Consider the following 21112-nt stretch of genomic DNA (forward strand, 5'->3'; position numbering starts at 1 on the left):
CTCAACTATTCCTACTAGTTAGAATACTAGTATTCCACACAAAGGATAAGTCTTTTCCTTTTCCCAGGCCTCAGTTTCTCCAAATGTAAAATAAGAAGGCTAGGCCAGACTAGGTGAGCTTTGAAGTCACTTCCCTCTTTACCAGTTTACAATCCCAGCTCTGCCATTCTGTGTTCTAAGGTCCTTTGCGGGGCATTATTCCATGTTTTAAGGCCCCTTCCAGATTTGACATTCTAAGCTCTGGGATCGTTTCCAAGTCTGACTTTCTATGTTCTGTAAATCGAATCCGAAACCTCTGGGATGAGGTCCACTTGTGACTACTTTGCAAACGCAATGAATGGAACATCCTCGAAGAACCAAGGAATAGGAAAAGAAAAGAAATCATTCTGTTGGTGAGAAGGAAGGAGCACGTGGTTGGAATTCACTCTCGACAGCAGGGAATGTTTATTTAAAGAACCAATGGACTGGGAGGGGTGAGCGGGAGGGGGAAAGCAGTGGGCTGGGAATGATCCCCGGTTTCACCTTCGGCTCCCTCCTCCGATGCTGCGGGAGCTGAGCTGAAGCTCTCTTCCCCGAGTGTTACTTGGCAACATCCTGATAAATCTCTGGCAAGAGGGGCGCTCTATTTCCCTGCCTTTCTCCTCCCACCAGGCTGGGGGGCGAGGAGGGAGAGAGGGAAAGAGGGGGAGAGAGGCAGACTCCAGTGACAGCGATTACAAAAGTCGGAGCTAGCTGGGGAGCCCGGAATTCGCGGGAGAGGCTGCGCCAGAGGCTCGGGGGCGGCATTTGGAAGCTGCGGGAGAGCAGAAGACGGACGTGGTCGGAGCCCGCTCCTAGCTCGCCCTCCCCGGCAGCCTCCGCGTCCGCAGTGCTGGGTACCATGGGGTCCTGGCTCCCCGCGATGCTGCTCCGCCTGATGGTGCTCGGACACCTGATGTCCCTGCTGGCAGGTGAGTGGGGGAACTCCCAGAGGCCGGGAACCGCGAGTGCGGCCCCGCTCCTCCTTCCCTGGAGGCTGCGCTCCCCGGCGGGGCTCCTTCCATGGGAGGAGGACCGTCGGACCCGGGATCCTGACCCTCTCCCACCACATCAGTAACTTTGTTGGTCCCAAGCCGTTTATCCCTGAGATGGGACTGCTGGGGATCGGGGTGGCGGCAGGGAGCTCGGCATCCTCCCCCTCCCCGTCCCTCCTCAGAAATAGCCTCCCTTAGGACGAGGGGTTATTTCACAGGGAAGCCCGTGAGCAGGGAAGCAATGTGCTACTGCCCTAATTCTCGGAATATGCATGAGGGAGCAGCCAAGAGGGGCCTAGCTGCCCAGAATGGAGGATTCATTAGGACGAGTCCTCTGCGAATGTCACCCGCAGAATGGCAGCTGTAAGGGACCTCAGGGAGCATCTGGTTCTAACCTCCTCAATTTACAGAGAGGAAACAGACCCTGAGGAGGGGGGAAGGAAGTCACAGGGCACGGGTAAGGAAGGCAGGGGCAGGGATGACTAGAACTCGGGTCTCCCAGGTCTCCAACCAGGAAGCTTTCCATCCCTTCCACAAAGCTGAACGGGCAGAGACTAAGGGTGGGGGGAGGGCAGATGAAGGACAATGCTGCGCTTATTAGATTAGGTTGGGGGTTCAAGGTGGGCCACCCTAGTTGTCTGAATACTTCGGGGGCAGGTAGTTGTGAAGAGGTGACCAACACCTGCAAAGGAGAAGGGCAATGGCTTCTGCATTGCAAGGTAGCTGGGGGGTGGGGCAGCTCCTTGGAGGGACTAGGAGGGCTGGGAGAGGGAGGGATTTCTTGTAAAATAGCATTCACTGGGAAGTCCAGAGAGGTTAATTGGGTTAATATCTAACCGCTCCTGCTTAAGTTTTCCTGAAATCTGTGTAATTTTTGGATTTGGTGCTTTGGAACTAGACAGCTCTTGTCTTTGATATGATGCCCATTCCATTTTTAGGCCTTTTCATCAAAAAATAACCAGAGCCAGGAATCCATCAATTGGAGTAAACTCATCCCTCACCAACCTCTGACCCTTTAGGATGCCATTGGCTCTATTCTTCACACCTGCCTAGGAAAGCACTCTAACAAATGTCCTTCCTCAGGCCAGGACATAGTAGCCCTGTCTTTGGAGACAGAAGACCTGATTTCAAATAGTAACACTGCTACTGACTGTCTTTGTGATCTCAAGCAAGTTACTTCTCCACGCTGGGCCTCTTTTTGTTTCTTAAGGTCCTTCCAGTTCTAAATCCAATAAATTATGCTGCTATGATTAAAATATATTGATTGTATCGAACAAAGGACTCCTAAGAGACCAGGGTCACCTCCCTCAATTATATAGTGCTATTAATTTCAATACTTTAGTCTTCAAAACCAGGGTCTCCTGCAAGTAGACAGAGGCTCACCCAAAGGGCCTTCTGAGAGATCCATGCTTAAAAGGGAAAGCTGCAACATACACATACAGCACAGCCTTCTTCAGAAAACTCACCATTCAGGTTATTTCCTTACAAAGAAAGAGGCTGAGATGGAAAGGACTAGAAAGCTAGAGGGAATCATGAGTCTGCTCTACTCTCAGTCTGGGTCTATTTTTTTTTTTTTTTTTTTTTGCCTTTTATTTTTATTATTTTTGAAGAGGGAGGAAGTTGTTGGTAATCGGAGCTAAGAGGATTCATTTTATAGAAAGGATGGTTTTTCTTCCTGGTTGTAGAATGAGTGCTACTTAAGTATGTAAAAAAATAATAATAATTTTTTTTAAAATAATAATTTCTGGTGTCAAAATCTTTCAGATTACCTTGGGGCTTTTTTTTTTTTTTTTAACTTGCTGAGGGGGTGGGAGAGATCTGTGTGAGTAGGGATGGAAGAAACCCAGAAAATCCAAACTGAGGATAATTCTGGACCAATTCTCCTCCATGGAAACATGGAGAAAATGTAATATGAAAAGAGGTTAGGCCAGAAAGTCAGAAGACCTGGGTTCTCATCACAGGTTCATAAATTCAAAGCTGGAAAGGATATTAGAGGCCATTGAGGTCAGTCCCCTCATTTCACAGTTGAGGAAGCTAACGTTTAGACAGCTGACCTGTGGTTGTACATTTTCAGAGGTAGGAATTGAAGGCATGGCTCTGCCATTTACTCCTTATTCCATCTGGGGCAAAGCCCCGTCTCTTTCTGACCCTCAGCTTCCCTTTCTCTAAAATGGGAATAAATTATCAAAACCTATCTCATCAAATTCAAATGGAGATGCCACGAAAAACCGCAAAGGGATTTTATTGTTGTTGTAGACAAGAGCAAGAGGGTATCGAGCCTACATGGCAAAAGATACATGCTTTTCTTCCTGTGTTTCAAAGTAAGGAGGAGTCGAGTCCCTATGGGCTCTCCTTCCTATCTCCTGATAGAGGTAGAGATTCCCCGCCCCTCCCAGATCTAAAGCTAAGGGAAGCTGGATGGAGAATGAAGCTGCCTCTGAGCATCACCCACAGTTGGGGGGGGGGGGTGCTGCACTGAGATGCTCAGAAATTCATTTCTTTACATTTAAAACTGGATCCCATAACCCAATGTGATCATTTGGACAGAGGAAACCTGGGAGAGCTGGTGTTTTCATGTGATGGCAAAAGTAGGAGTCAGGATTGTGCTGCCAATTCAATCAGTGCCCATAGGGTAGTAAAGCTGGTCCTCTGCTTTCCTCTTGGGTAAGTTAAGGACCATAGATCAGGCCATCATAACCATAAATGACCATAGGGGTCATCTAATAGTCCCCCACCCCACCCCCCTTTAATTTTACAGAAAATTAAAAATCAGAGTCACAATCAACCCCAGTCAAACCTGACTCCAAATCCGGCACTTTTTACCCACGACCACACATTGAGAGGACTAAGCTAGATGGTCCTTAGGGTGTTTATAGCACTTGTTCTGTGAATCTTTTCTCTGGGGCAGCCAAGGCCTCTGAGGGAGCCCTGAAACCACAGTGGCCTGGCAGTGAGAGGCTCAGGTGCAGAGGGAGAGGCTGGGCTGGGATGAGGGGAGGGGTGGGGGTGGTCTTCCACTCTGGGCTCTGGGCCTGTCACATCCTGCTTATGCAAGTGAGAGTCGTCAGTTCCCCGAAATGGTTGCTTTTCCTTCTCTATGGTAGAGCTAGAGGCTCAACTGCATTATATAACAAACCTGCAGAAACAAGTCCAGAACAGGGGTTCTTTTTTTTCCCAAGCACTGACGCATTCACTCCCACTCACTCCCCTGGAAAGAAAGGGAAAAAAGTCTTAGTTTCTTTCTCTTTCTCTTTTTTGTAAGCTCTTCTTGTCTGTTTCCAAGAAGGGGGAAAATCACAATGGAGAGATGGAGAGGGGATGGGGTGGGGATGGTGCAGAGACCTGGGTGGCCTGGAGTGGTCTGAGGCTACCCTGGGGCCACAACACTCCTAAAGTCTCCAGGAATGTGGCCTACTAAAGCTGAGATGGACCTTAGGGGGGCCATTGATCCACTCTCTTCCATTGTACAGATGCAGCAGATAAAAGCCCAGAAATGTTAAGGGATGAGTTAGTGGCAGAGGTTCTTTACCATATAGAACTAGTTAGTGGTCTTTATGGCCCCGTAAGACAGAAGAAAGAATAACAGAGAAAGGAAAGGAAAGGAAAAAATAGAAAAGCACATAATATGTATCTACTATGTGTCAAATGCTTTATACTTTATCTCTTTTGATCTTCAGTACAACTTAGGAGATAGGTACTATTATTAAATTAATTTTCCAATTGAGCAAACTGAGGTAGACAGAGGTTAGTTGTTTATCCAGAGTCACACAGCCAGTAAATGTCTGAGACTGGATTGGAGGGCTCCCTGATTCAAGGTCCAGAGAGGTAGACAATTGTAGTGACTTCAGATCCAACTCGGAGTTTCTGGAAACCTTTAAGAAAAAGGGAGGAGATATGAGGACGGCCTGTAAGGAAAATAGGAACATATTTGCAAAGGATGCCACTGGATGTGAATTTTCTGCTTTGATCAGAGGCAGAGATGATGGTTTGGGTGCCCAGGTTTCAGAATTGTAGATTTAGAGTTGAAAGAATCCTTAGCAGTCATAAGTCCAAACCCCTCATTTTATACATGAAGAGCTGAAGATCAAAGAGATCAAATGACTTGCATATACATTGGTATCTGTGGCAGGTTTTGAATCTAGGTTTCCCCAACTCCAGATCTAGCACTCTTATCTGTTGACTCATGGCAACTCTGAAGGACTACAGGAAATTCTCTTTCCCATGGGAATATTTGTTGTCACTAGACAGAATAATCAAGAGTACTGGCTTAACTCTCCATAAATATCTTATTTAATAATCTATTTGTTCCCAGAGCACTCCAGTCACAACACCAGAGCAGGTGGTCGGGGGGAGCCCCTGGCATTCCACTAGGCCCCAGAGGACAGAACTGGGAACCATTAATGAATGGAGCTGTAGGGAGACAGATTTTGTCTTCCTTCTCAAGCATTAGAACCATCCCAAAGTGAAAGAGCCTGCCTCAGTAGGCTGTGAATCTCCTTTCACAGGAGATGTCTAAGGAGAGCCTGGGTGCCAGTTAAGGTTGGTTTAGAGGGGATTTCCACGCAGGAACATGTTATCTTGCCATCTCTGACCCAGCCTTAGCACTTTGTACCTCTCCTTTGGCCCTTAGCCACACCCCACTGGCTCCTTTCTGTGTGGTGCAGTGGACAGAGTGCTGCACACTGGATCGGGAAGATAAGAACTCAAACACTACCACAGACATTTCTTAACTAACTATGTGGCCCTAAGCAGATCTTTAGTGTTTTTTGCCCTCAGTTTCATCTTTGTAAAGCTAGATGGTCTCTAAGGTCTTTCCCAGATCTGTGATTGATGCCTCTGGATGCTCCTATGCCCTTGAGGAGACTTTTGAGAACTAAACTAGTGGTTGAAATAAATGTCAGTCACTGAGGTGGATGGGTAAGGGATTAAGGGAAGATGTTCATGAACAGGCTTGGACATGGATCAGCATATCTATGCAGGTATATATATACAGATGCACATAGATGTATATACATCCAGCACTGGCTGGACCAATAGCGGTAACATCTGTGTCCCACTGTCCGGTGGAAAAATCCTCTCTGCAAGTTTCTGGGCCACCACAAGATCCCACTTTGATCCCTTTCACGATGTAGCAGTAGCTCTTGGTTCTTCAAGGTTATGCAATAGACTTCTTAAAGCGAAGATCAAAGTGATACAAAACTAGAAACACTGAAAACGAGAATAATGGCATGAACTTAAAATAAGTTCAGCTGGCCTATTTAAACCAGTCGTTGATAATAAAAAGATGGGAAATGGATTTTAAAAAAATGAACATCAGCAGATTATGCCTATTTCCTAAAGAACTCTTGGAGACTCCTGGCCAAGATGGTGGCTGGTACTGAGGCATCCTCTCCAGTTCCTAAATAGCTACCCCAGTAAAAACCTAAAATTTCCATCTTCCACAACTTTCTAGTGTATTTGATGTGTAGACTAAGAGCACCCCACTCTCAGTGGCTCCCAGGCATCTGGCACTCTGATATCATAGAAAGCCCTGGAGATTGAGGACTTTGAACCTCAAAGATCCAGATGGGCTTAACTCTAGGAGATAGGAGTAGCTACAGAAACCCCAGTGATCCAGGTTGACCCAGCAGGGCTGACCCTACTTCATCTCCTCATCCAAAAGCCTTGGGCCAGACAGAGAGCTCCCCAGGGGAGGGGAGACATAATTTTCTTGGATGGATTCCTACCCTCCACTTCCCCTTCTCTTCTTTATTTTCTTTTTATTGGAGGAGAGGTAGCTCTTGGGGAGACAGAGAGTTTTAATAATCATAGTACCCTAAAAAAAGTCATTGAAACACGTTTTTTCCTTTTAAAAAATAATAGTTTTTCATTTTCAAAATATATGGAAAAATAGTTTTCAACATGCACCCTTGCAAAACCTTGTGTTCTAAATCTTCTCTTTCCCTTCCTCTCACCCCTTTCCCTAGACAGCAGATAATCCAATATGTCAAATGTGTGCAGTTCTTCTATATGTATTTCCACAATTATCATGCTGCGCAAGAAAAATCAGATCAAAAAGGGAAAAAATGAGAAAGAAAACAAAATGCAAGCAAACAACAAAAAAGGTGAAAATACCATGTTGTGATCAACACTCAGTCCCCACAGTGTTCTCTCTGGGTACAGATAGCTCTCTCCATCCATCACAAGACCATTGGAATTGGCCTGAATCATCTCATTGTTGAAAAGAGCCACATCTATCAGAAAAGATCATTATATAATCTTCTTGTTGCTATGTACAATGTTCTCTTGGTTCTACTCACTTCACAACATCTGTTCATGGCAAGTCTTTCCAGGCCTTTCTGAAATCATCCTGCTGGTTGTTCATAGAAATATATTTTTTAAATGTATAGAAAGGAATGGAAGTTCATAAAGAAACATAGAACTATAGGCATCTTTTAAATTATAGAATTCATTGTATGCTTTTATTTTTTTTTAAGTGAATGACATGAAACAGATTCATGCATAGTTTCACATACCTTTTTGTGCTCTAGTGTATATTTGAAAATATTCTTTTTGGGTGTTTAAGTTCAGAATTTTTAAAAAGTATAAAACAGTTGCCATAATGAGACAATAGTCTCTAGAAACTGCTTCAGCAAGTTAAGTACCTTGATCTCTTTGCCAAGGAGAGAAATATTGCACTCAAGGATAACACCAGTTTAGAAAATCAATTTGTTTGTAAAATCTTACAGTGTTTCATAGTGGAAGATTCTGAGCAGAATTATTTTATAAAATAGTGAAAAGCAGTAAAGGGAAAAAGAACAAATTTAAAGAAAGCTTGACAAGAGACTCAACTAAACAAAATCTTCTCAAGGGCATTTAAAGATTAAATTGGAAGAACAACAAATAAAAGGGGGGAATGAAAAATGTGTATGTGTGTGTGTGTGTGTGTGTGTAGGTTTTATTTTTTTATAACTTTTATCACCAAGTTAGAACTATCACATTCAACCTCTCACACTAACGATGGATGTACTATGTGAAGAAGTAGAAATGGTATTGGAGATACCCAAATTAGACCAAATATACCAGAAGCCTGTGCTAGAGGGAGTAAGAGATAGATTATCAGAATATAGGTAAAAGAGGGAGGGAACCAAAAAATGAAAAAAATCTTTAGCCTAATTATCCCCACCTCTACCCCTCAAAAAAAGTCAACTGAGAGAATATTTGTAAATGTAAACCAAATTTTACTTTCTCATTTCTATAAATTTAATTTTTTGCTGTCAAGTTAACAAACATGAATATTTGAATATCAAAAAAGGAACAGAAAAAGAATTTCATACAATTTTACAAAATTTTAAGAACACACTCCATATGCATACCTAGAGCATCCTTGATGAAGTATGGAACAAATTGTTGTTTGTCCTTCATTTTCAAAGAGGACCATGATATCTGGGAGGTGATGCCATGACATGCAAGTGAATTGGATTTGAGGAAGGGAAGGCTGAGTAAGGTCACCTCCTTCACCTTTCCCTATAGAGCCACCTGGGTCCAGGGCCCCAGATGCAGGGGGAGACCTTGCCTTTTTAAGCTGAGGTCTTCAACAGGTCTCAGGATGACTAAGGTCATGCCCATTCAGTGACTAAGGTAGCAATTGAAAATACAGAGAACCAGACAGAATTCTCCCTGTTACAGTCTTGCAGGAGAGAGGAAGCATAGCTACCATTTATAGAGTCTTGAAGCTTTCAAAGTACTTTATATATATGATCTCATTTAGCTCAAAGAGATAAGCACAATAATTGTCCCCATCTTAGGAAACGGGCTGAGTGATTTAAGTTTAAACCAGGGTTTAATCCCAGGGCTAGCAACTGTCAGAGGCAGAATTGGAAACTACAGCTTCCTAACTTTGAAAAAATGGAACAAATAAGCTCTGGCCACTGACAGTCTGGAGCAAACTGCATCTTTGCAATCCCACAATTGTTTGAAAGCTACAAAGAATACAAGATCCCATGACTCTTATTATTTATTGGCTATAATTAAGCCTTTGATTCAGGAAACAAAATGCCTCCATAAATGGCTCTTCTCCAACAACTGTCTCCCATTCTTATGTTAAAATGATGCAAAAATCCTCAAAAGACATGACAGATAACTTTGTATATTGTTGTTATTCAGTTGTTTTAGTCATGTCCTACACTTCATGACTCTATTTGGGGTTTTCTTGGCAGAGATACTGGAGTAGTTTGCCATTTCCTTCCCGAGCTCATTTTACAGATGAGGAAACTGAGGTATGCAGGTTGAAGTGATTTTCCCAGATTCACATACCTAGTAAGGTCTGAGACCCAATTTGACTCAAAATGGCCAAAGTGGTTGTATTTTAAATACTGTGGCCATTGAAAGTTTCTGAAAGACAGTTACTGAGTAAATTATAATCATTTTGGTTGACTAACAAGTACTCAACAGGCTCATTTGTTCCTCTCAATGATCAAAAAGAGCTAAGCTATGGAGCCTTCAATACTTATAAAATCATCGGATAAGTGGGTGCATATGATGGAGTATACAGGATTGGTTAACAAGTAATAAGAGAATGAACATTATATAGAGAGGAGGGCTTATTCTAATAAGGGTCTAGGGGAGAGACATGACAGTTGACTCAGTCTTGATCAGAGACTTATCTATAACCATATTACCCTATCTAAGACAAAAGGGGAAATCCACTTTTACTCAGCCCTGTCTGAGTAAAACACAAATCCATCAGTTTGCCTACAATAAAATTTCTTTACCTTTTGAACAAATATGAGTTTTCCAGTTGGGTCTGTTTTGCCCAAGATTTCATCTCATTATGAATCTTACTTCAAAGGCTGCCTGAATAATCGATGAGGCTGATTTCTAAATAAGGAAAAGGAAGGGGGAAAACCTTAGTACTGAGTCAGTAATTGGCTATTAATATTAGAGAGAAACAATTATTTTTCTCAAAACTGAAGCTGATAATCAGTTAAAGGCATTTGTATATTTTCTAATCTGGGACAAGAGACCTCAAGCTCTGAGCAGCTAATAAGAAACTGTGGGCGCTCCTCACGATACCCCGCGGTCATTCCACCTCCGTCCCTGTGTTCTCCCTAAGGAGAAAGGTCCGGCCTCACCCGCCTGCCTTTTTCTGTTCAGCCGTTCCTTTTGTCTGAGGGCCGAGGCAGAACCATGCAGCGCCTGCAGTTAGAAAGCACAGGGTCTGGATCAGGACAGGAACGGGTCTGAATTCTTTCCCCAACACTTCCTGTGGCCCAGCAGCAGTAATTATAACCCTTTGTTTTCTAATCTGTAAAGGGAGGACAATAATAGTTGGCTCCCACGAGAGTGGCTATCAATTGCTTTATAAGCCACAGAAGACTGTGTAAACGACACTTATGAAGTATTATTGATTAATGCATGCAGCTTGGTGACCTCTGTCCTAGGCTCATGTCCTTGAGGGGAATCTAGAGACTAGGGGGGCAGGGGGTTCCTACCCCTGGGAGCCCCGGCTCTTGCTGTGGATGCCCGGGGGTCCTGGCCCACCCGTGGCGGCCTCCTGGTGAGTGGCTCCCTTCACCCCCCCCATTGTAGCACGTCATGTGTGTGATCTGAGGGGGGATCGGAGGCAGCCGTTGGAGCGCCGGGGGAGGTGGTCTCTGAGCCCCTTCCAATTCCGAGGTGCCGTGTATGGTTTTGTGTGTTGTGTGTTTATGGTTGTTTGCCTGTTGAGAATTCTGGCCTGACATAGTGGGTGGAGAATTAGCAAGCTCTGGGTTCAAATCTCATTCCTGCCACATACTGGTTGTATGGCCCAGCATAAGCAAGTCACTCAGCCTCTCTGTGCTCTGGGCACCCTCCGACCCGTTGGGTAGAATGGCAGCTTCCTCACTCAGACATTCCCCCTGCCCGAGCAATAAGGGCTGCGCCTTCTCTCTGGCCACATGTGTGTGCATGTACACATTCATGTATGTGCGGGTACACGGTACGTGTGCTTGTTTAGACAGATGTGTGCATGCGATCGGTTTGATCAGTGGTGTCCGACGAGCAGGAGCAGGCCTGGAAACGCGGCCCCGGGGGGTCTGGGACGCAGTGAGTTGCCTCCAAAGCCCGAGGCTGCATGGAGAGCTAAAAGGAGCAGGTGGTCTGTCCCCCAGCCCGGCAATCGGTCTGCCAGCGCCCCAGCCCCTGCGGGCTACGGGGAAACAGGGATTCAGAATCAGGTGTAAAATAGTCTCTTCCTTCGAGGAGCTCCCATTCTGTCAGGGGGGACGGCACCCACATGGAAGTGTATGAGATAAAGACAAGGTCATTTTGGGAGGGAAGGAGCGAGGAGCCAGGCAGATGGGACAGAAGCTAGTGCTTGAGCTGAAGTCAGATTTAGAGACAGATTTAGAGACAATAATATTGAAAGAGAAAACTGTCAGCCAGGTAGCCCAGGGGAGAGAGCCTGAGCCCAGAGGTGGGATGACCTGAGTTCAAATTCCACCTCAGGCATTTACTCCCTTCTCCATTCTGGACAAGCCATTTGTTGTCTTCCTCAGTTTCCTCAAACATAAAAGGGGGATAAAACAGCACCCCTTCCCCACTGAGTTATTATGAGGATCAAATAATAATGTTTAAGGAGCTTAACACAGCCTCTGGCACAGAGCAGGTGCTTTAAAATGTTTATTAAAAATATTAAGGAATAGAAGCATCAGACTTTATGCTGTGAGTCTGAACACAGTAGGGCTCAGAGAATAAGAATGGAGCTCTCTAGGGGAATGTTGCCAAAGGCCTTTTGAGTCAAGGTAAGAACTGATCTCCCAGTGTGGGAAGGGACTTGGACAGGGGGTGGTGAGTGAACTAGCTTATCTGACTGGAGTTCGGAAAGAAGGGCAGAGATCAGGGGAATTCCAGGAGGAGAGAAGGATCCAGAGGGTGGGAGTAAGAGGCTAGAGGTAGGGCAATAAAATAGGAGGGCATTTTGAATATTTGGCTAACCTATGGACTCTGGACAACTGTGATAAATGACACTATCAAGAAGAGGGGGAAGGAATTGAAATAAAGATCACAGGATCCAGAAAGAGTGCCTTAGACATCCAGTGCAAGGTTTCTTTTTCTACTTTCAACCCTTTTTTGCCTGAGAAAATTTTACATGACTCTAAATATATAGCTATATAAAATAGGCACGCAAACCTAACATTTACTGATGATAAATCAAAATTCTGCAACCTCTACATTCAGCTGTGAGACTCTATGAGGTCATGAGCCATAATTTAAGAAGCTGGGAAATTATATGAAGAGAAGCATCTAGAAGTGAAGTGACTTGCCCAGTGTCAGTCATATAGGTGTTTTTACCTGAGCTAGGTTTTAAGCTGGGATCTCCTCCTAAGAGTTGCTGTTGTTCATCCTTCATTCTTGAAAAGGGCGGTGTCTTCCTGACACATAAATTGGGTTTATGAGCTGGGCAAAGTCATCAGCCTCGCTCTCTTCTCCAGAGTCATCAAAGTCCAGTGGCAAGACAAAGGTCAAGAGGACTGGTGATGACCCGGGACACAGTGGGTGACTTTGACCTTTCTAAATATATGTCTTCCCCAAGTCTCAGTTTGTCAAAGACCTGGCTGTTCAATGACTAAGGGCTAAATAACAGAAGAGATGAAAGGTGGCTCCATTTATCATCAGAAAGATATCCATCTGGGAAGGGAAGATCAGCAGGGTTTATGCCAGAACAGAAAACAATATCTATTTATACTCATTCTAAGCCATCCAAACAATGTGCCACAGAGGCTAGGGTTGGGGCCATTCAGTGAAAGCCAAATTGATTTGGGTTTAAAGGCACAGTCAAATAGCTTCATCTGAAACACGATGGGCTTTTTGAAGCTATCTCTTCAGAACTATATTTCAAGAAATCAAAAATAAAAACTTTCACTGGACAAAAAGTAAACAATTAGTAGAGGGGGAAGAACCTGGGTCTAAAATCAGGGTAAGTGGGTTGGAATCCTGGCCCTTCTGTCTATCCTATTTGTGACTGAGCTGCAAGCCTCTTTGGGTCTCTTTTCTCATCTAGTAAATAGGGGGTGCCAGGCTGATCTAGCTGGTCTCTTCCAAGTCTGGGACTCCAGGCCTAGTGCTGGGAGAGAGCTGGGAAGGGGAGAGGCGAGCTGGGAAATGTGCTGAAATTCTGAAAAGGAAACACCAGATGGGTGTATGGGCAAACTTTGCTGATTCTGGTTACTCTCATTGCCCTAGGACAACATTTTAGCATGAATAAGTGTACCCACGAGTGCCCCCCACTGAGAAGCACACGCCAGTTACAAAACCGCTTGTTAAAATCCTATACCAAGACAGCGCCGTCCTGCCGAGTACAAGCAGTCATGTAAGTACCTCTCATCCCCCTTAGGGTTACCTGTGAAAGGAGCGCCTCTTACCAAAGTGAAAATGGAGCACCTGAATTGGAGGGAACTCCAAGAACCTCTCCTGGTACAGCTGAATAATCTTTGGGGTGTCCCTGACTATCCCAGCATGCTCTTCTGTCAGGGGCCTGTGAGTTTGTCCCAAGGCATTGTGGGAGAAACTAGAAGTCATCCTCTTGTAAAAAGAGTAAGGGATGAGGATTTAAATTCTGCCTCTGCTGGCTCTGTCTGTGAGCGTGGAGAAATCATGTATGCTGTGTGGTCGGCTTACAATGAGAGATCTGGTGGTTTCTGCATGGAATCCCGGGCTACATGTGTGTGCCAGAGCGGGCCCAATTCCCAGGGCCCAGCCTGGGCTCTGACTCCTCAAGGGTCTTGGGTTGGTATCAGCCACAAACTCTCCCAAGTTTCTATCCCACCACAGAACTGAAGGAGCCATTTGTCTTGTACAAGACACCTGGGAGCAAGCAGTCAACTGGTCCAGCCCTCATAGACAAGGAAACTGGACCTTCTCTCCCGTCAGCTCCCCAACCACCTTTTAAAAAGCATTTCATTTTTTCAATTTGAAAGCATTTATTTTGTCTCCTTTGTACTCCCACTCCCCTCATTTTGGAAAAAGAAAAAAGAAAACCCCTTAACAAATATTCTTAATCAAGCAAAACAAATTCCCACATTGACCATGAACAAAAAGTATATATATTCATCTTGAATCCCTCACTAGTCTAAGAAGTGTCCCACTATGTTTTTACTGGAAGAGGCTTTCATAAGGAGTGGGGAAGGCCTTACAGGCTTGGGAAAAGGAAAAGAATCTCAAGCTTCCTTTCATTGTCATTATCATTAACCTGGAGGGTGTTGACAGAAAGTTAGGCAAACTACATAAAAATGAGTGTTAAGCTTTCTACTGACCTTTAAAGAAACATCTTTGTGTGTCTCCCCCATCCCACAATACTCTTCTCCCTACTCCCACCAACTTTGTTTTTTTAATTTTTTTCCCCACCAAATCTCCCCAAATCATTCATTGTTGGAATGGGAGAAGATGATGAGGGTTGACTGACATGCCTAGGGTCACACAGCGAGTAAGGTCAGATTGAATTCAGTTTCTGACTCCAGAATCACTAATTTATCACTGTGCCAACTGCCTCCCCCACCAAAAAAAGTCTCTCTTTAAAAAGGGAAAGGCAGCGAGGTGGCTCAGTGGATAGAGCACCAGCCCTAAAATCAGGAGGACCTGAATTCAAATCTGACCTCAGACACTAAACACTTCCTAGCTGTGTGACCCTGGGCAAGTCACTTAACCCCAATTGCATCAGAAAGAGAGAGATAAAAAAAGAGAAAGAGAGACAGAGACAGAGAGTCAGAGACAGAGAGACTGAGAGTATGTACCAGCAGAACACCAGAGACTAGAAAAAGATAGAATGAATAAAACAGAATCTACTAAGAGCTTACTATGTGCAAAGCACCATGCTAAATGCAGTGGGTGCAATAGCAAAACCAAACAGTCTAGTCTCCAGAAGCTCATGCTTAATAGGAGACGACACTTATAGGAGGTTTCAGTGTCAGGGTCTGTGGGTCTGAGTCATAGGGCCTTGAGCTATTTCCAGCTCATTCCCACTTTATCTACCAGTGTTCCCTAACAAATCTCGTGGGGCCAAACCTTACAGCCTGTGGTTGCTTTAGACCTCCCTCCCACACCCATTTTTTCTTTTTAAATCTCAAGTAAGTATTTAATAGTTTGAACAAAAATATTCTACTGTTACTGCCTCATCTAAAGTGACAAGGATTGTTTATTCTGGGCCCAAAGCCAGACAGAACATCAGACTAAGGTTATTATATTCATAAATCAAATAAAAGCCAGGGATAGGGATTAGATTTAATTGAGATAGAGAACTCCCAGGTAAGGAAACTGCTGCCAGTGCAAGTGAACACCAAAACTGCAACATATCACTTTTCTTAAAAATTATTTATTTATTTCATTAGATATTTTCCAATTATGTGACAAAAAATTTCTAACAATCATTTTTTAAAAAATTCTGAGTTCCAATGTCTCTCTTTCTGTTCCACCCCTACCCCCTCTTGAAAAGGTAAATAATTTGATGTCAATTATACTTGTGATTCATGCAAAACATGTTTCCATGTTAGCCATGTGTAATATATAGTCTTAGAGTAAGGATTCTTGAACATTTGGGGGGAGGGGTACAGACCCTATTTAGCAGTCTGGTGAAGCTGATGGTCTCCTCGCAATCTTGCTTTTAAATAACACATTTAGGATTATTAAGGAAACCAATAATGTTGAAATAGCTGTCATTTAAATTTTTTTTTAATTTAAAATAAATTTTTTAAATCTCTAAGATTTAGAATGTCTCCCTTAGATCAAATGTAGGTTAAAAAAAAACGGTATGAAGTAGTTTGGGGATTCTTGGAACAATTGTTTTATTATTAGGAAATGTTTGTTAAAATGAATACCTTGTCAAGTCTCACACGGCCATTCCAGGGGTTGGGAGATGCTCGGCCCCCCCAAGAGTAAGTAGGTTATCCCGTTATTACCTGAGGGCCTGCAGCCTGGGAGGAACAACAGCAACTCGTGATCCCAAGCCTGAGTCCCAAGATGAGGCCCAAGCCAGCCCAGATCCCCCGGAGAGGACGCGCCCGAGCGGACTCCCGCCTTGCACAACTACGTTCTTTTTCCCACGGAAGGGAAGGGAAATGGGATTGCTGAAACCAGAATTTGGCGCACAGCAAACCCTTCTTCCCCTTCCTTCAGAAGCCTCCAGCTGCCACCTTGCTGCCTCACACAGCCTCTGTGTCTGGGAGGCTCTCCCTGTGCACACAGACTCCAGCTCTCGGAGAGGCTGGGGCAGGGGGGATAGGCCGCCACCCCTTCCTTTGGAACTTCTTATGACCAGGAGCTTGCGCTTGTGATTATGGCTGGAGGAGGTTAAAGGAACCCTCTGGGCCCATGGGCCAAAACTAAGTCAAAGCCTCGACCTCATAAACCTCCGGTTCCGGTGGTCTGAGCTACTCAAATGCCAACACAGCCGTTCCAATAGTGAAAATAAGTAGGGACAACTCCTTGTTCTGAGTGCTTTCCTCACATCAGTCCTGACAGAGATGCAAAGGAGATCCCATTTTACAGATGGGAAAACAGGTTTAAAGAGGGGAAGTGATTTGCCCAGAGCCATACAGACAACAAGTACCTTTTTTTTGGCACAAGAACTATGATTTCATTACTATAACAAAGCCCTGTTCTTGAACCCATACAGACAGGAATTTCTCTACAGTTAGTCTTAGGAGGTTTGCGAGGGCCCTTGCTCGGGGTGACAGTCATTTTTGTGTCAAAGGTGGGGATGGAACCAAGGTTGGTCCTCCCTCCGTGCTGCCATGATACCTCTCCTTAATAAGTATTGGAAGCAGGAGTAGGCCCCAGATCTCTGGGCACCAAGTCTAGCATTTTGTATCAGGCCGTGCTGCATAATTTATAATGAGACATCTGAGTTCCCAATTAAGGGCCTCCCTCCAAATACTGACATCCTGGAAATCGACGTTGCTGTCTTTTTCTCTTTCAGATTCATTACTATAAAAAACAGAACCTTATGTGCTGATCCAAATGAAAAATGGGTCCGAGAAGCCATACAGTATCTGGACAATGTTTCTGCTGCCGCGGCCGCCACTCAGAAACAAGCCCCAGGCAAGGAGAATGGCGGCATGTTTGAAAAACTCACGGGAGAGAACGGGCCTCCAACCACCCAGGTCCCTGGTGGAGGGAGCACGGGTCCGGCTACTCTCCTGGTTCCAGGAGCCACCAGTGCCCCTGTCCCGACGAGCGCCAGTCCCAGCCCAAGCCCAACTCCTGCCTTCCCAGAGGAAGAGGCGGCCTTGGAGACCTCCCCAGGGCTGCCAACCAGCCCAGCTGGTTCTTCAGAGTCATTCCCCGGCCCTCTTCTGGTGGGGTCCACCTCATCCATGGTGGGGGGAAGCAGCCCAGATCCTCTGCTGGCCTCCCAGGGGACTGAGACTTCCAGTACAGAGGCTCTGTCTGCCACAATGACTCCACCTCCTGAGAGTTCTGATTCGGGCTCCCTGGCTGCGGGGAGGATGTCCGATGAGACTCCGGCTATGTCTCATCCCCGGGAGGAGGGCTCAGGAAGGCTGAAGGACCCCTCTGAGCCCGGAGAGGAAAGGGATTTTTCGACTGAAAATCCCATTATTAGTGAGGAGATGAGTACTGTTTTCACTCTCACAAACCCCTTCTCCAAGCTGGCTGTAGACAACACAGACGGCCATTCCCCTGCCTCTCTCCCTGCCTCAGAAAGTCTGAGTTCAGGGTTGTCTGGGAGAACCAACCTACCTTCCAAAGCTGAGACGCTTCCCCACGTCACAGCTGATCCCCAAAAGCTAAAACTGGCCATCACGCCCATCCCGGACTCTCCGCAGGCAGCAACCCGAAGGCAGGCTTTCGGCCTGCTGGCCTTCCTGGGCTTCCTTTTTTGCCTCGGGGTGGCCATGTTTGCCTATCAGAGCCTCCAGAGCTGCCCCCGTAGGATGGCTGGAGAAGTGGTGGAGGGGCTCCGTTATATCCCCAGGAGCTGCGGGAGTAACTCTTATGTCTTGGTCCCCGTGTGAACCTGAGTCCCTCCATGAGCCTTTTCTGTCTGTGTCCAGACGCCCATCTTTGACTGAGTCAGCCACCCCATTGCTGCTCTGGCCCTGGCTGGGAGTGCCAAAGGCCCTGCCCCAACCCCGAGGCAAGAACCTGGGCTGCCCTAGAAACCAACAAAGGGCATGGGGGGCACTCCCAGTCCTAGTTCCATTATAGGAGGCATGTCTCTGCCCTGGAAGGTGCCCCGAAGCTGGAAAATCCCTCCTATGCCGCTGGCCGGCCCGTGGTTCCTCTGTTCAGATTCTTTCCTCCATGATAGCTATTTATTGAATGCCTCCCTCTCTCCCCACCCAGCTCCACCACACACTGGTCCAGCTCTGGGCTCTTGGGTTGGCTGATTTGCTCTCAGATTTTACCATTTCTCTGTACTCCTTTGGCTATGTGTATCCCATGTCACCCATCCCACCTCCCTGGCTAGCCGAGGTGCTATTCGACTCAGTCACCTGTACAGAAACCAAATGCCCTAGCCCGGGTTCTCATTTCTTTGCATGAGGTAAATGTGGTATTTCCTGAGGGTGCTTCGGCCCCCTCAAAGCCAGTGGGACATACTTGGAAAGGAAAGGAAAGAAGATTTCTGTGGAATCGGGATTTTTGTTGTCTGTGAGGGGGGTGGGGGGTTATTTGTTGATTTTATTTTATTTGCTTCTCTGAAATTAATTTGGTCTCTGATTTTGAAATCCCTGCTAGCCCTAGGGGCTGGCTCTTCTCCCTACTCAAAGCAGAATTGGTCATGATTCTAGTGAAAGGAGAGAGGTGAGCAGATACTTCAGCAACTCATGACCTTGATTTGAGGAATGTCCCAGTGGTCAGAGTATGGGACACCACTTCCCTGGCCTGTTCATCAACTTCCTGAAGTCTTCCCCCTCAACCTCACACCCCAGCATTTGCAGTCCCCCTGCTTCCTCTGAGCCGTTTAAACCATTGATATGAAGAGGGTAGAGAAATGTATAGGCCTGGCCTTTGCCACTTCCTCACCAGCTAGGTATTGTGTCCTGGGAAAGCTGAGGGCAATGACCTCTCCACCTTTCAGTGCTGCTAGACCTGGACAGGTACGCCTTTGGTGGATACTTTCATTAACCCAGAGAATTATAGGTCTGACAACACCACATTTCATTAGGGGTCTGCCCCAGCTCAATATTGAAAAACAGCTGACCAATGACCTAATGGAAGTGATGAAAAAGGTGTCAAGGATCAACATTTTTCATTTGTCCCTCAAGGTCAGAGTGACTCCACCCAACTCCCCTCCCTGATCATCAATCATTATGCCCTAAAATCTCTAATCTCTCTCCCAAAACAAGGTTGTTGGAAGAACCAAAGCGTGTGGTTATGTAGTTAGATGGGCAAAGGTCTGAACTAACTGGGTTTTTTGTTCTGTTTTCTTTTTTTCCCTGAATCTCCTTTGCCCAAGTAGAGAGAGACAGACAGATGTAGGGGAAGCCCTAAGCAGGAAACTAACTTTCCAAGACAGTACCTAAGAGATGCCTAAATTTACACACACACACAAACACATGTGTATATATATGTAATATATAATATATACATTTCTTAAACTGGCCCAGTCCTGGTCAGTTTTCATCTCCTGAAAGACAGGGAATGGAACCATGGCCCTCTTTCACAGTGGTCCCTAATATTAATTCCATTGAATTTCTTTGCCTGCAGCTCTTACCCTGTGTTTGCCCTCCAAGAAGGCCCTTGGTCCTCCCTTCTTGGGCTTCAGAGGCAAAGCTCCCTTATTTGGAATACAATTTAATTCTCAGAAGATGAAACATGTCGGTCTTAAATCCAATTTGGGGGGGTCGCCATGGTTCTACAGCCAGTGACCAACCCTAGTTGATGCGCCTGGTTTTAGCCTCATGAAAGAAAGTCTTCCAGGGAAAAGCAAGTAAGGAAGATGGCAAATCTATCTGGGGAAGGGGGTGGAAAGGAGCGTTAGAAGTCATTTTTAATGGATTTACTGCAGATTCTCGGAAAGCAGCTTTGTGGGAAGCATGCAGAGACCTGGGAATTGAGGTTTCCTCCCTTGTAAGAGGGTGGGAGAAGTTGGGATTAGAAGGAGATTCTAAGGGCAGCTAATCCCCTCTCTGGGGACCATCCACACACAACTACACCGGACCAATAAGCAGTGAATAAAAAGATTCTGTCCATTCCAGAGGAAAGAGGCACTTGAAGGGCACTGACTCCTTTCCTCTTCTCATCACTCATTGCCAGTATCTGTAACATTTTGTATTTTAGTAAGAAAAAGAAGCATTAAAAGTCCTGTGAAACAAACGTTGGCTTTTGGGTTTTGTTTTTTTTTTTTTCATTTTAGCAGAAGTCTCAGAGTAACTTACCTCACTATCCCATCCCAACTGATGATAGTAGATTTGCTGGGAGAGGCTAATAGCCTGGATACAAGAAGGGAATCCTCACAAGGAGTCCAAACTTCTCTTACCTCCTTGCATTCTTACCTTGGCTCTGCTTTCTGACCTCGGGAACATCCTTCTTTCTGGATCTTAGCTTCTGTCTCTAAAAATGGAAGAGGTGATCTCTAAGGTCTTTCCAGCTCTGACTAGCTCACTCTGGTCTTTTACATTTAAAAGGGTTTTTTTTTTTTTTTTTGTTGTTGTTGTTTTTTTTGGATATATTTTGTTTTTAGATCACTTTTGTTTCCCATTGCATTTCTCTCCTCTCTCTTTCAGAGAATCATTCCCTATCAAACATAATAGATGATAATAGACACAAAAGGCTAATTCAGTCAAACTAGCCAACATATGGAAAAAGTGTGATCTGAGTATTCCCTCTTTTTATTGCTGCATTCTAAAAAGAAGGTGAGGGATGTGCCTTCTAATTTCTCTTCTTGGAGATCAAGCTTAGTCATCATAATTTAATTTCTCCTTCAGATTTTACTAATTGCTAATTTATCTTTAGAAAAAAAATCCCTTCTCTGCACATTGAGGGAGAGCATCAATGCTGGGGGCACAATTAGCAGAGTTTCTGAGGCAGCAGAGGTGAGACCCCTTCAGAGGTGAGTGTAGAGGTCTCAGATGACAAAATTTCTTGGGTCACTGGCCACTCCAGCAGCATTCTTTCCC

The 21112-nt window shown here is 45.2% G+C and overlaps 1 protein-coding gene across 1 annotated transcript; it reads left to right on the plus strand.

The window, feature by feature from the left end:
* Nucleotides 1-465: 465 nt before the first annotated feature.
* CX3CL1 (C-X3-C motif chemokine ligand 1) lies at nt 466-19910 on the plus strand. Its single transcript, XM_031954562.1, has 3 exons — nt 466-950; nt 13221-13347; nt 16948-19910. Exons 1-3 carry the CDS (start codon nt 881-883, stop codon nt 18002-18004), a joined length of 1254 nt encoding a protein of 417 aa, XP_031810422.1. The 5' UTR covers nt 466-880; the 3' UTR covers nt 18005-19910.
* The last annotated feature ends 1202 nt before the right edge of the window (nt 19911-21112 follow it).

Source organism: Sarcophilus harrisii, chromosome 2 (genome assembly GCF_902635505.1).
Source record: "Sarcophilus harrisii chromosome 2, mSarHar1.11, whole genome shotgun sequence".
NCBI classification, from domain to species: Eukaryota; Metazoa; Chordata; class Mammalia; order Dasyuromorphia; family Dasyuridae; genus Sarcophilus; species Sarcophilus harrisii.

Coding starts and splice junctions, on each gene's coding strand:
- CX3CL1 (XM_031954562.1), top strand. CDS start 881: ATGGGGTCCTGGCTCCCCGCGATGCTGCTCCGCCTGATGGTGCTCGGA. Junction 951..13,220: donor CCTGATGTCCCTGCTGGCAG/GTGAGTGGGGGA, acceptor TCATTGCCCTAG/GACAACATTTTAGCATGAAT. Junction 13,348..16,947: donor TGCCGAGTACAAGCAGTCAT/GTAAGTACCTCT, acceptor TTTCTCTTTCAG/ATTCATTACTATAAAAAACA.